Source organism: Mobula birostris, chromosome 15 (assembly GCF_030028105.1).
Source record: "Mobula birostris isolate sMobBir1 chromosome 15, sMobBir1.hap1, whole genome shotgun sequence".
NCBI classification, from domain to species: domain Eukaryota; kingdom Metazoa; phylum Chordata; class Chondrichthyes; order Myliobatiformes; family Myliobatidae; genus Mobula; species Mobula birostris.
In genome coordinates this window covers 33,468,735-33,483,480 of record NC_092384.1, presented here as the reverse complement: position 1 = coordinate 33,483,480, position 14,746 = coordinate 33,468,735, and the positions used below count along the sequence as shown (strand labels likewise).

General features: G+C 39.0%; 1 protein-coding gene across 6 annotated transcripts in view; it reads right to left on the bottom strand.

The window, feature by feature from the left end:
- The window catches only part of rpgrip1l (RPGRIP1 like), a 193,869-nt gene that overhangs the window by 82,400 nt on the left and 96,723 nt on the right, over positions 1-14,746 (bottom strand). For 5 of the 6 annotated variants that reach the window (XM_072279557.1, XM_072279560.1, XM_072279561.1 and 2 more), the window contains 2 exons: positions 7,129-7,280; positions 134-482 (listed from right to left, as the gene is read on the bottom strand). In XM_072279557.1, coding sequence (XP_072135658.1) covers positions 134-482; positions 7,129-7,280 — 501 coding nt within the window. The remainder of the gene's footprint in view (positions 1-133; positions 483-7,128; positions 7,281-14,746) is intronic. The other variant, XM_072279562.1, reaches the window with a different exon arrangement.

Below are 14,746 nucleotides of genomic sequence, written 5' to 3'. Positions count from 1 at the left end.
CAAGTTCTCAAATTAAAATTTATCCTGAATTACCCACAATGTAATTATTGGCTAATTATCAGCAAATTCTAAGATGGGGTATTGTATTAAGTTACATTTTCGAAATGAAAACTATGTTTTTTAAAGTTATTACCTGAGATGTTCTTGTTATGAGCCAGTGGAATAAGTGGGACTTCAGCCTTTCCCAGATAGGAAGGATCAGTAGGATCTGCATCATCAAATACGTAAATGAGCAATGATTCTGACTTTAAATACTGATCAAGCTCTGCATTCATTGGTACATGAAATCGCATGTGATCATCAAACTGTGGATTATTACTGTTGGGAATGATAGCAGTGTCATGGTCAGAAAAATCAAAGAATTTGTAGACCGCATAAGGACTTGGTTGAGCATCCTTCCTTTTGTGTTGCAGATTGTCACAAGACTTGATAGTTACGTGAAGATCATTCATATTATCATCTGCCAGAGATGCAGAATGTGCCTGTGGGATCAGTGAGAAATATTTTAACTGAATGCAGTGAATGCATGAAGATACTAAGACTGAAATGTTGCCTGCAATTTTAATTCAAAAGTTGTTGTTGAAATTTGGTGCAACGCAGCCCTTGGATCCAAGATAATTTTACTCCCTTTGGAATGCACAAGGGGTGTAAAACAGATTTTCCAACTAATCTTGTTCTATTCTTATCCAGCAGGTTTATATAAAAACGCTTCTGTAAACTTTGCCACAATAATGTTCATGTTCAAATCAATACAAGATAAAAGGCAAAGGAAGAAGAACAATGAAACAAAGGAATTCAAATTTCACTTGACTACATAAGGAAGTTTGAAATGCTGGGCCTCTTTAGAGTATTGGTCAGACCACATTTAGAGTATTGTGAACAGTTTTGAGACCCATATCTAAGAAAGGATGTGCTGGCATTGGAGAGGGTCCAGAGAAGGTTTACAAGAATGATCCTCAGAATGAAAGGGTCAACATATGGTGATCGTTTGATGGCTCTGGGCCTGTACTTGCTAGTGTTTAGACGAATGGGAAGCTACGGAATATTGAAGGGCCTAGATAGAGTGGACATGGAGAGGACCAGAGGATAACCCTCAGAATAGAAGGACACCTGTTTAGAACAGAGATAAGGAGTTTTTTTTTCACTAGAGGGCAGTAAATCTATGGAATTCATTGCCACAGATGGCTGTGCAGGTCAAGTCATTGGGTAGATTTAAAATGGAGGTAGATAGGTTCTTGATTAGTAAAGGTGTCAAAGGTTATGGGGAGAAGGCATAAGAATGAGGATGAGAGGTAAAATAAATCAGCTGTGATCAAATGGCAGAGTAGACACAATGGGCCAGATGGCCCAATTCTGCTCCTAAGCCCTGGCCTTATGGTCCAACGTGGCCCATTGTCAGGCATGTCTCACAAAACAGTTTGTAGTAATAATCAACCAATCTGTATGTGTTTGTAAATATTAGCTAGTACTGAAACCTCACCGGGAAACATTCCTCCAATTGCTTCAAAGTATAAAAATATGTAATAATATTATTATAGCAGTTATCCAGATTTCATACTCAATACAACCTAAAAGTTTTGCAAGGTATGGCATTGAGCTATCAACACTACAAAGAAATTGGACCATTGCATTTTGGACCATGAACTGCATTGCACATAAAACCAATTGAATTATTTACATTGTTATGTAGAGAATTAGGTCCTCATGGATCAGCAGTAAAAAATAAATATAAAATTATCACGATTAAGACTTCAATTAGAAGCTCAGTTAACTTATGAAAACAAAATAGTTCATGATAGCGCCATTTTTAGGCAAACTACCCCTCTTAAACAGAGAAAACCATTTCAACCGAATATTGTAATTTGCTGAGTATGTGTTCAGAACTTGCTGGTGTAAGGACCCTTGTTATGTTTTGCGGTTCTGCTGGTAAAGGCAATCAGAAGAGCAATGTGTTGCTCCCAATAGCAAGGAATTGAACCAATGATAATGTTACAGTGAAGATCATGCAGAGTATTACACTTTCGGCAGTAGCAGTCATATTTCAAAATAGGTTTATGGCATGAACAGCATTGCTAACAAAATGGAACAGCTCTTAGAAAACAATCTTGTATTGCTTTTCTTTTCAGCTGAAAACTAGCTGTGACCTCACCTCTTTTAAGCCTTTAACCACATCCCTTCTTTATCCTAAAATTAATATTCCACACCATCCATCTTCTTCTGCTGCTTCTCATATTCTTTCCTACTGCTACTTTATTAAGCTGTTTGTGTTTAGTTATTTCCAACTGCTTCAGATACTTATTGGGCTGATATAAATATGCGCTTCAAGATCATTTGAAGCACCCATTAATTTATGCAAGTCAACCAGCAAGAATCTGGCACAGTGTACAGTTGTAACCATTGGAGACTGTGTACAGGCTGCCACAATATTCCAGACAGCAATAGAACAAGTGGTGTCTACACTTCAGTGAAGACCATGGCTTGGAATCACAGGAGGCATTGCTGATTATATTGCAGAAGGCTTATTTTGCTGCCATATCTTCCTGTTTTCAAGTCACAAGAACTCAATTACATGGGATTGGTGAGACTCACTTCTCTCCTATGTTCTACTCATTGGCTTAGTCCCAACAGAGTGGTGGTAAGCAAATTGAAAAATAATATGCTGTACTTTCCTAGATTTGCAGCATGTTTGATGTCAAAATGTTTGTTGGTGTAACACAGGATTTCCCAACCTGGGGTCCAAACCCCTCAGTTAATGGTAGGGACCCATGGCATAAGAAAGGTTGGGAACCTCTTACATAAAACAATGATGAATAGTCAATAACCTTAGAGGCTGCTGATGATGAAAGGTATTCCTTTGAGTTAGAATCTCCCCCTGCCAATATTTCTGCTCCTTTTCCAGCTCTTTATGGCAATAACCAGCAGAAAGACCATGAGAAGACTAACTAATTTTAATGATAGAACCTTCAAAGAAGAGATTAAATATTTTTCGAACACTCCTGCTGAAACCTGAGCAATAAACCTTACACCAGTTTGAAAAGACTAATCAGCAATCGAACAATAGAGATGAAACTTCGTTTGAAGAATGCATAGGGAAGCTACTACTTGACTATTTCTATCACACCTTACTAGGTAGGCTAAAGAATATCGAATCAGGTACTGGAACAATTAAATATTCCATCATGATAACTTTGATTGGATTAATGTTTTACTTAGAAAGGAGAATGGATGACTACGGGGCAGCCAGAATCAATGAGGCACTGGTTAGGTTTTGGTCCTGTGTCATTGATAGCAGATCTGGTTTGTTGTCAATCAATTTCACATTTGAAAAGTAGGAAAAGTGGCCTCAAATTCCACCACCAATGTGTGACATCTTTCTGGAACATGTCGGTTTTGTTGGTCTTGCAGGAAAATCGTCAACTGAGTCCTCATTATCCACTGTCTTACTTTCTGCAGATCTGTGTACTCGTAAAGTTGGCCATGCATTACCAGGAGTGTTTATAATCGTAATGTGTTTGTGGAGCCATGTATGTATTTATTCTGTCTGTATCGTATTTGTGTTGCGTAACCTCACTCTGTGTTAAGGTAATTTGTCACGTGGGTTTGGGTGGCGGTAGAAATATATGACTATCGTCACCTGTTCACCTGCATGGCAGCACAGTGGGTGGGTGGGGAGCACATATTTTTTGTTGACCACTCGTGTTTGAATTTGATCCAATTTCGCTTGTCTCGTTTGTTTTTGTTTTACGTGAATTATAAAAGAGTCAAATGATTTTATTGTTGGTTTGTAATGATGAAATAAATGACTTTTTCAACTTGGAATTAAGTAAGTTGGAAGCGTGTCATACAGTTACCATACTCCCTCACTTAGTCGGGCAGCAATTTTAGTTTGTTTTCAAGTAGTCCCTACAGTGCCCCTTCAGAGTCTTCTACTGTGGTGTCTGGTGTCTTGGGCAGCAAAATGTGCAATAAAAATCAATAGCTGGTGTGCATCTGAGTCAGGGTCAGAAATGAACTACTTGGTCATTTTTCAAAGAATATGTAAAATTACATTTACCTTGCATGTTAATTTGCTGTCTGTGACTTCCGTAGTAATTCACAGTGCCTTTGGAAGGTTAGTTAAGGTAATGGAACATTATATATGGCTAGTACTGTGGCTGAGGTTAGGTCCAGTGTGTGGGCAAAGCATGTAGCTGGAGCTGGAATTGGGGTTGGCTCAGGAGCAGCAGGTATCAAAGCCAAGGATGGCTACATGAGTTGTGCTATAACTCTACTGCAAACCAGCTGCAGTAGACTGTGAGTAAGATCTGAGGTTTGTCAATCTCTTCCCTGTAGGACTTCAGGAAATTAAAAGCAAACTCACTTTGACAAACTGAAACATACATAGAACTTGTTACATTTAAGGAAGAGTTGACCAATATTTGTCATTACAGCCTTATATTTATTGTCAGTGTCTTCTGTTAACCAGGGGCAATCTGCGTCTCTGTCTCACATGGATATTGAGGACATAGCTGAGTTAAAATAAGCAAGTTTATCTATTATAAGATTCAAGGAGTTTTGTCCTATCTACTTCTATTACTAGTACTATTACTACTGTTGCAGCTGTCTGAGGTTTAAACAACTCACATTTCCAGGTAACTTCAGAAAGAAGCACCATGAGCCAGTAGTCCATTTGTAAATACCTGGATGTGATAGCCTTACAACAGGAAGAATAGAAATTGACCAGAGTAAATGCAATCAGTTTGCGCTTACCAGAAAAAAATGCTTTAATATTAAAATAATGTAGAGTCGCAAGGTTATAAGTCATGGAAACAGGCCAGTTAACCCACTATGTCAACACTGACCAGTATGGATCCACCTATATTAATCCCATCTTCCAGCACTTGGCTTATAAACTTGTGTGCCTGGATGACTTAAATGCTCGTCTACACACAGCTTAAAGTCTCTCAACGATTCTGCACCCCAAATCTCTCAGGCACTGGAATTTTACATTGGCCTTTGCCAAATCATACAACTACAAAGTATGTTTCCTTTGTGAATGCTGAGGAAAACTATTCATTTAGGACCTCACCTATACCATCTCACTGATATTTTCTGGCTCCACACACAGATTGCCTCTATTGTCCCTGATGTGCCATTAATCTCTCTCTGGTTGTTTTTATGCTTTTAATATACTAATAAAATGTCTTTGGATTTATTTTAATACTGTCTGCCTGTGATATTTCATGATTCTCCCATTGTCTTCTGAATTTCCTTTTTAAAACATCTCCCTCCACATTCAATATTTTTGAAGGGCCTCCCCATTTTAACAGCTTATGTCTGCAATATGTTCTTTTTATTTATGTAATCCTTGATATCTATCAACATTCAGAGTTCTCTTATATCTGTTACCATTGATTTTCTCCTTTGAATGCTTCCCACTGTGCAGATGTGGACTTGCCTAGTAGAAATAGTCCATCTACCTCTGTCAGATCCTGTCATATTTTAATAAAATATGGGTTTATCCACTTTGTTGTTAGTCTATCTGTATCTTTTTTGATAACCATTTGAAATTGACAGTATATATTATCCAATATAAGATCCAGAATGTTACTTTTCTCTGTGCAAAAATGTTCTCCTCGACAAATCGCAAAACTTTTGTCCCCTCTAAGCCTTAATCTGCGGAGGCAATCCCAATAATTACTTGGCAAATTGATATTTCCTAATACTAAAACTATATCTCACTGCTAATTGCCTACCTACCTGTTCCTCTATCATCTGTTCACTGTTGGGAGGTTTGCAACACACCCCAAAGTGATAGTATCCTAACCCATGTGACATCTTTGAAAGAGCTTTTTAAGATATCTTCCCATAATATTAATGCATAGTAATGCAGTCATTGACTACCACCAACACCAACCTGAGGTTACGCCATAGCCTTTGACCTTTTTAAAGATTACAGAGCTAATGATACTTGTCAGCTATGTATTATCGTTAAAATTCAGAGGAGGTGGGAGCCTTGTGAGAAGCATTTCCTGTGAGAATGGAGTCTCTATGAAGTTACCTGAATCAACTGTAAAAACGTGCCTACCTGTTACATCACTGCAAAAATCAATCATCTAACATTCAGTGCATAATAAATTTTGTATTAATATGTCTGCATCAAATTTAAATTCTACCTTTTTAAATGATGCATGTGTTGAAATGTGCCTCCTTTAATGTTTTAATGTTGAATTTGATTTGAATTAACACTGCCAAAATTTGGGGTTTCACAATTGCTAAACCTAAACTGCATTTAGACTCCCTAGTCACAGTAGAATAACGAATATAAAATGGAATTGGCCCAGCTTAAAAGAAAATGAATTGCATTGGCCTGTGTCTAATCTTGAATGAAGCAGCATGGTTTCCAAAGTATTTCATACACATTGGCAACTTCGGGAGTTCACATCGAGCAATGGCTTGGTCAGTATTTTGGAGACATCCTGATATGTTTTTTTCCCAGTTGGTACTGACCTACAAGCAGTGATATGGATCTTTAAAAGTTTTTTAACAGTGTTATAACATGCATATTACTCGGGCAACTACCTGGAGAAAGAGTTTTTCACATCAATTTCCCAAGCTGTTGTCCAAGCAAGCTTTTGAGATTCATGTGGTGTACAAGGCAAAAAGACACATACTGCAGTGCAGGGCCATTCATCAGGAAGGATTTGTGACAGATGATTTGGAATTTAAACCTGAAAAACGACTTTCATCAAAGGCCAAAATGACATCAGATGAGTCCTAATGATCCAATATATGCTCCTGTCTTTAATTTTAAAATTTACCAAACTGAACATTTTTCATTTAGAATGTAGCGACAATAAAATATGAAATGGAAACAGAAATTTGTGGCTCCAAATCACAGATTCATAGAGCCAAATCTCTGATCATGGCAGGCGTAAAAAGTTTGCTGTAATCTTTATGTGTAATTACTGAGAAGGTTTGCTGTCATACAGATTTATATTACTGCACAGTAATATAAATCTGGTCCACTTCTACCATAGATTTAGCATTAAAAATCTCAACATTCATTTAAAACAGGTGTTTTTAAACACAGCATTTTGTTCCCAAAAGCTTCCAAACATAAATTCACCAAAAAAAGGACAAATTCACCTGTTGTGGCTGATTAATTGCATGATAACTGGAAGTTATATATCCCAAGGCTTTTGTTCGTTCCTTGTAGAGCCGAATGGCCTGAGCCATTGGTACACGTAGCCGGAACCAATATTCCACTGTTCCGTAGTTTTCAACATCTCCTCTGACACCTGTATCAAAACTGCTAAATTAAGTAAAGAAATTCACAGCAGCCGAGAGGCAGTAATATTGTACATTGAATAAAATCACTTCCAGGATAACGAAAGGATATGACCTGCTTACTGACAGATAGTCTTTCAAAGTACAACTAAAGGGTTTTGATTTCAATGTTTCTTGAGGCATTAGCATGAGTAATTCTTTACTTATTGCACAATCAATAAACTGCATATTTTTTGAATAAAAAATAAAATTATGAAGAATAAAATCAGGCCAAACATAATTGTTAAAATGTATTGGTTCATTACAGTTTTCCTTTAGAAATATCAAAATTCTAAATAACTTATCAATCAATAATCAAGTGGTATTTGTGGAACAAATGATATGAAAAATTTATTAGATCTGTTAGCAACACACACAAAATGCTGGAGGAACTTAGCAAGTTAGGCAACATCCATGGAAAAGAGTAAACAATGGTTGTTTTGGGCCAAAACGCTTCATCAGGACTAGAGAAAAAAGGTGACAAGTCAGAGTAAGAAGGTGGGGCGTGGAGAAGAAGAAATACAAGGTAGTAGGTGATAGATGAAACTGGGAGAGGGGGAGGGGTGAAGTAGACAGCTGGGAAGTCAATTAGTCAAAGGGATAAAGGGCTGGAGAAAGGAGAATCTGATAGGACAGGACAGAAGGCAATGGAAGAAAGGAAAAGGGAAGGAGCACCAGAAGGACATGATGGGAAAGTAAGGAGATAAGATGAGAGTGGTAAATGGGAATGGGGAATGGTGTGGGGGGGGGGGGGCAATTACCGGAAGTTCAAGAAATCTGTGTTCATGCTATCAGGTTGGAGATTACCCAGACAGAATGTAAGGTGTTGCTCCTCCAACCCGAGTGTGACCTCATTATGGCAATAGAGGAGGCCAAAGACTGACATGATGGAATGGGAATAGGAAGTAGAATTCAAATGGGTGGGCAGCAGGAGATCTATGCTTGTGGATCAAGCATAGGTGCTTGGCGAAGTGGTCTCCCAAACTACATCAGGTCTCACTGCTATAAGGGAGGCAACACCGGGAGCACTGGATACAGTAGATGACCCAACAGACTCACAGGTGATGTGTCACCTCACCTGAAAGGACTATTTGGGGCCCTGAACGGTAGTGAGAGAGGAGGTGTAGGGGCAGGTGTATCAATTGTTCTGCTTGCAAGGTTAATTGCCAGGAACGAGATCAGTGGGGAGGGACAAATGGACAAGCGAATCATGTAGGGAGTGATCTCTGTGGAAAGTAGAAAACTGGGGGGGGGGAGGGGGACGGGTGGGGGTGGTGGGGGGGGAGATGTGCTTGGTAGGGGGATCCCGTTGGAGATGGCAGAAGTTACAGAGAATTATGTGTTGGATGTGGATGCTGTTGTGGTGGTAGGTGAGGACAAGAAGAATCCTACCACTGGTCGGGTGGCAGGTGGATAGGGTGAAGGCAGACCTGTGCGCAATGGAAGAGATCTGGGTGAGGACAGCGTTGATGGTGGAAGAAGGGAAACCCCTTCTTTGAAGGAGGAGGACGTCTCCTTACTTCTGGAATGATAAGTCTCATCCTGAGTGCAGGTGCGGTGGATACCGAAAGTATGTAAGAAGGGGATGGCAGATTTACAAGTAACAGGCTGGGAAGAGGTTAGATATGTTGCATGTTTTTTTTTTTAACACTGTGATCATTTTTAACTGTCTTATTAGATATCATGGTAACTTTGCTTTTGTTCGATAACTAAGAAAGAGACTCAAAATGTGTTCAGATCTACTGCTGAGAAATATAATGAGTAGAAGCACTAGAAAACCCTCGTTTTTGAAATACTGTCTTTCCAGTTATGAAGTATAAAGTTCTCCTTTTCCATCAGCATCAGCTGAGATAAGATCTCTGTTTGATGTTTAAATACTATATGATGTGTGTTTAAATTGTTTCTGGCCTGTGTTTATGGGAAGGCACTCACAAGACAAAAAGACACAGACTGACAGAGAGTTTCTGTCAGAGATAATTTCAGTTAGAGAGTTCATCAAACAAATCTTGCAGGAAATGGTAGAAAGGTATAGCATTAATACAACTACTATAAATACTAATATGACTGGTATTTGAGACCATTCAAATTAATCTCCTGAAATCTATAAGACTTCTACAAGCCATATGCCTAAGCTGACTTTTATAAAAAAAAAGTTCTGTTAATGCTTCCACAAGATATCAGCTATCTAACTTTTCTAATAAATGTGATTATGTCCTCCCATGTACTTTAAAGTCATGATCTCTCAATTACAACACTTAGTAAGTTAAGAAGAACTTTCCTTTTCGTAACCAAAACAGAAAACAATGAAAGACTTGCAGATAGCAAGCAGAGGTTTTAGGTATAGCATTTTTTTAGCCCTGCATTCAATCAAATCAGTACAACAGGATCTACATTAGAAATCACATTCATACCATCAAATGAATGTTATTCAGAATCAATAATGTACATAAAGGCCTCACATTGACTCAGTAACAGATTGGAGGAGATTTATCATTTCTTTTAGGTTATGTTTCAAGGACCAATTGCATATTATCAATCAGCTGTGAGTCACTGGTCTGCCCATCACTGCAAGAAGCTGCAGCCCAGCACATCAAGGGAAACAGTCTCCCCTCCATGGATTCTGTCTACACTTCCTGTTGCCTCGGTAGAATGGCCAACATAGTCAAAGATTCTACCCACCCTGGACATACTCTTTTCTCCCCACTCCCATAAGGCAAATAATACAAAAACATGAAAGCACGTACCACCAGGTTCAAGGATAGCTTCTACTTTGCTGCTATCGGACTGCTGAACAGTGCCCAAGTACAATAAGGTGGATTCTTGAACTCACAATCTACCTTGATATGAACTTGCATCTTATTGTCGACCTGCAATGTACTTTCTCTGTAGCTGTTATACTTTATTTTGCATTTTGTTACTGTTTTCCTTTGTACGACCCCATGCACTATTGTAATGAAATATCTGTATGGAGGGCATGCAAAGCACAGTTTTTCACTGTATTAAGGTACATGTGACAATAATAAACCAATTTACTAAGACCAAATTTATTTCCTCCTGAGGGTGATAGGTTTACTATGTGTGAATAAGCTTAGCATCCTTTTCCTATGTTTGGCTGAAAATTAGTAAAACTTGTATATTCCCTGTGAATATCATAATATATTCTTCTCTGAATGTGCTCAAGAAATATCTCTGTGTTGCTTCCATGCTCGCAACATTGTGAAAGCTATACCATTTGCATTTTCATAGTGGTTGGCCAATGCTGATTGGTGGTTCATTAGTACTTTAGGGAGATCTAATGCAGTAATGAACCATGAACCAGTATTGTTGCAATGGATAGGGTGTTCATCACTCTTCCTTTGATCAAAGACCACTGGTCTGATTAAACATGTGGATTTAGCTGAATGTTCAAAGATTGCATTCGTATAGCACTTTGCATTCACATAAAGATAGATGTTCACACACATTGTAAAGGCTATCACTTGTTGAATGTGCAACTGGACTAATCCAGAGTAAGAAATCATTTATGATTGTTGCTTGCATGACTCATTTATATCAGGCATTTTACTTCAGCTATTATTTGCTGACTTTTAAAAGCAAGGACAGCTCCTTCCCTTCATTCCTTTGGTTCCTAACTCCTATCTGGACTCTTGCATAAGCAGGTGAGTGTTGACATAATCAGTGCCATGGAAACACCAGGAGTTTGGTGCAGAATGTCACTGGAATCTTCAAGGTGAGAGTCTAGACTATAATATTTCACAAAGAGGGATGGATGTTTCTTAAACTATTTGCTACAGGGCCCATAATTTAACCATCAGGAGGGCTCAGCTCTTGAGTTACAGCCCCCAGGATGAGGAGAAGTTGCAGAACCTGGGCCTCCGTACCCCCCTCTGCAATTGGATCCTTGACTTCCTAACCGGAAGACCACAATCTGTGCGGATTGGTGATAACATATCCTCCTCGCTGATGATCAACACTGGCACACCTCAGGGGTGTGTGCTTAGCCCACTGCTCTACTCTCTATATACACATGACTGTGTGGCTAAGCATAGCTCAAATAACACCTATAAATTTGCTGGCGATACAACCATTGTTGGTAGAATCTCAGGTGGTGACGAGAGGGCGTACAGGAGTGAGATATGCCAACTAGTGGAGTGGTGCCGCAGAAACAACCTGGCACTCAACGTCAGTAAGACAAAAAAGCTGATTGTGGACTTTAGGAAGGGTAAGACGAAGGAACACATACCAATCCTCATAGAGGGATCAGAAGTGGAGAGAGGTGAGCAGCTTCAAGTTCCTTGGTGTCAAGATATTTGAGGATCTAACCTGCTCCCAATATATCGATGTAGTTATAAAGAAGGCAAGACAGCGGTTATACTTTATTAGGAGTTTGAAGAGATTTGGCATGTCAACAAATACACTCAAAAACTTCTATAGATGTACCGTAGAGAGCATTCTGACAGGCTGCATCACTGTCTGGTATGGAAGGGCTACTGCACAGGGCCGAAAGAAACTGCAGAAGGTTGTAAATCTAGTCAGCTCCATCTTGGGTACTAGCTTACAAAGTACCCAGGACGTTTTTAGGGAGCGGTGTCTCAGAAAGGCAGTGTCCATTATTAATGACTTCCAGCACCCAGGGCATGCCCTTTTCTCACTGTTACCATCAGGTAAGAGGTACCGAGGCCTGAAGGCACACACTCAGCGACTCAGGAACAGCTTCTTCCCCTCTGCCATCCAATTCCTAAATGGACTTTGAATCTTTGGACACTACCTCACTTTTTCTTAATATACAGTATTTCTGTTTTTGCAAGTTTTTAAAAAAATTGATTCAATATATGTAACTGATTTACTTGTTTATTTATTATTATTTATTTTATTTTATTTATTTTTTTCTCTGCTAGATTATGTATTACATTTACAAATTAACAAATTTCATGTCACATGCTGGTGATAATAAACCTGATTCTGATTCTGATCCTGATAAAAAGGAGGAAAATATGGGCAGCTGGCAGTAGGAGGAGATTCTCCCTTAGCAGATATTTTCCCCTCTTGGTAATTTTCTCTACTACAGACAATAGTTAACCTATCATGATGATATAATAGAACATCCACAAAATAATATCAAGATTGAGTAGAATCAGTAGATTTATGAAAGGGGAAGCAAATTTGGCTAATCTCTTGGAGTTCTATGGGAATGTGAATAGAACAGATATGGACAAACTAGTTAATGTGGTGCATATATATATACACACACATACACACACGAAGGCTTTTGATAAAGTTTTACACAGTGGATAGTCAACAATTCACATAGATTTAGTGGAAATATATTGGCATTGTTTGAGAATTGGTTAATAGGCAGAAAGGAAAGAGCAAGGAGATACGGTAAGCAGGCTGTGACTGACAGAGTACCACAGCACTCAAGCTAGCATCCAGCTATTCACAAACAATATCAATGAGGGGACCAAAAGTCACCTTTCCAAGTTTACTAATACCATACAACTAGATGAATAGGGAGAAGAATGTAAGTAGGTTTCAAGGAAATCAGTTAAGAAAAATGAGTGAGTGAGAGCATAGCAGATGAAATTTTGTGTGGTGCACACAAAGAAAGGTAGTTCTTTTTTAAACATTAGCACATAAGAAATATTGGTGTTCAAAAGGACCTGGACATCCTTGAACACAAGTAATTAAATGCTAACTTTTAGATACAGCAAGCAATTAGGAAGGCAAATTATATCTGCACTTTTATTACAATACAGAATCAGGTTTATTATCACCGGCATGTGACGTGAAATTTGTTAACTTAGCAGCAGCAGTTCAAAGCAACACATAATCTAGCCGAGAGAGAGAAAAAAAAATAAACAAATCAATTATGTATATTGAATAGATTATTTAAAAATGTGCAATAACAGAAATACTGTATATTAAAAAAAAGTGAGGTACAGTAGTGTCCAAAGCTTCAAAGTCCATTTAGGAATCGGATGGCAGAGGGGAAGAAGCTGTCCCTGAATCGCTGAGTGTGTGCCTTCAGGCTTCTGTATCTCCTACCTGATGGTTACAGTGAGAAAGGGCATGCCCTGGGTGCTGGAGGTCTTTAATAATGGACGCTGCCTTTCTGAGACACCGCTCTCTAAAGATGTCCTGGGTACTTTGTAGGCTAGTGCCCATGATGGAGCTGACTAGATTTACAACCTTCTGCAGCTTCTTTCTGTCCTGTGCAGTAGCCCCTCCATACCAGACAGTGATGCAGTCTGTCAGAATGCTCTCCATGGTACAACTATAGAAATTTTTGAGTGTATTTGTTGACATGCCAAATAGCTTCAAACTCCTGATAAACTATAGCCGCTCTCTTGCCTTCTTTATGACTACATCAATATGTCGGGACCAGATTAGATCCTCAGAGATCTTGACACCCAGGGACTTGAAGCTGCTCACTCTCTCCACTTCTGATCCCTCTATGAGGATTGGTATGTGTTCCTTCATCTTACTCTTCGTGAAGTCCACAATCAGCTCTTTTGTCTTACTGACATTGAGTGCCAGGTTGTTGCTGTGGCACCATTCCACTAGTTGGCATATCTCACTCCTGTACGCCCTCTCGTCACCACCTGAGATTCTACCAACAATGGTGGTATCGTTAGCAAATTTGTAAATAGTATTTGAGCTATGCCTAGCCACACAGTCATGTGAATACAGAGATGTTTCACTACAAACATAGTATGCCTTGTTGAGTAGATTATTATGTATAGGTTTGGTTTCCTATGTAAAAAGAATATACTTGCCACAGAGGGAGAGCAGTGAAGGTTCAATGAACTGGTTCCTGGGATGACATGGTTGCCATGTGGGAAAAGACTGAATGGACAAGGCCTACATTCTCTTGACCATCAAAACTTACACAAACCTTACAGGGAACAGTAGGATGGTGTGTCTTCTGGCTGTAAAGTCTAGACAAAGAGTTCGCAGTCTAAGAAAAAAAGAGGATAGGCCACTTAAGAGGAAGATTGGGAGAACTTCTTTTATCCAGACAGTGGAGAGTTTTTGGAAATCTCTACCTTTGGGAGATCATTGAGTTTTCTCAGAACAGTTATATGTTTCTGGGAATTAATGGAATTGATGGATATGAATATACCGTAGAAAGTGAAGTCGAAACTTGTCACAGGAATGGCAGAGCTTGAAAGGCTATCTCTTACTTGTAAATTCTTATGTTCTTATCCCCTGCTATATCATCTTTTTACCAAGGCAAGGAAGAAATAGCTGCAATAACAATGACCCTTCTGGCTCTTCAGAGCAGACCATCATGCAGAGCAGACTAGATGGACTGAATAGCCTACTTATTACTGTGGTGACAGCTCACAATCTCACTGGAAGAATGTATTTCAAGTACAACTGACACGTTCAATACTTGCTTATTGAAGCTACATCAATGTCTGTGCATCATGATATG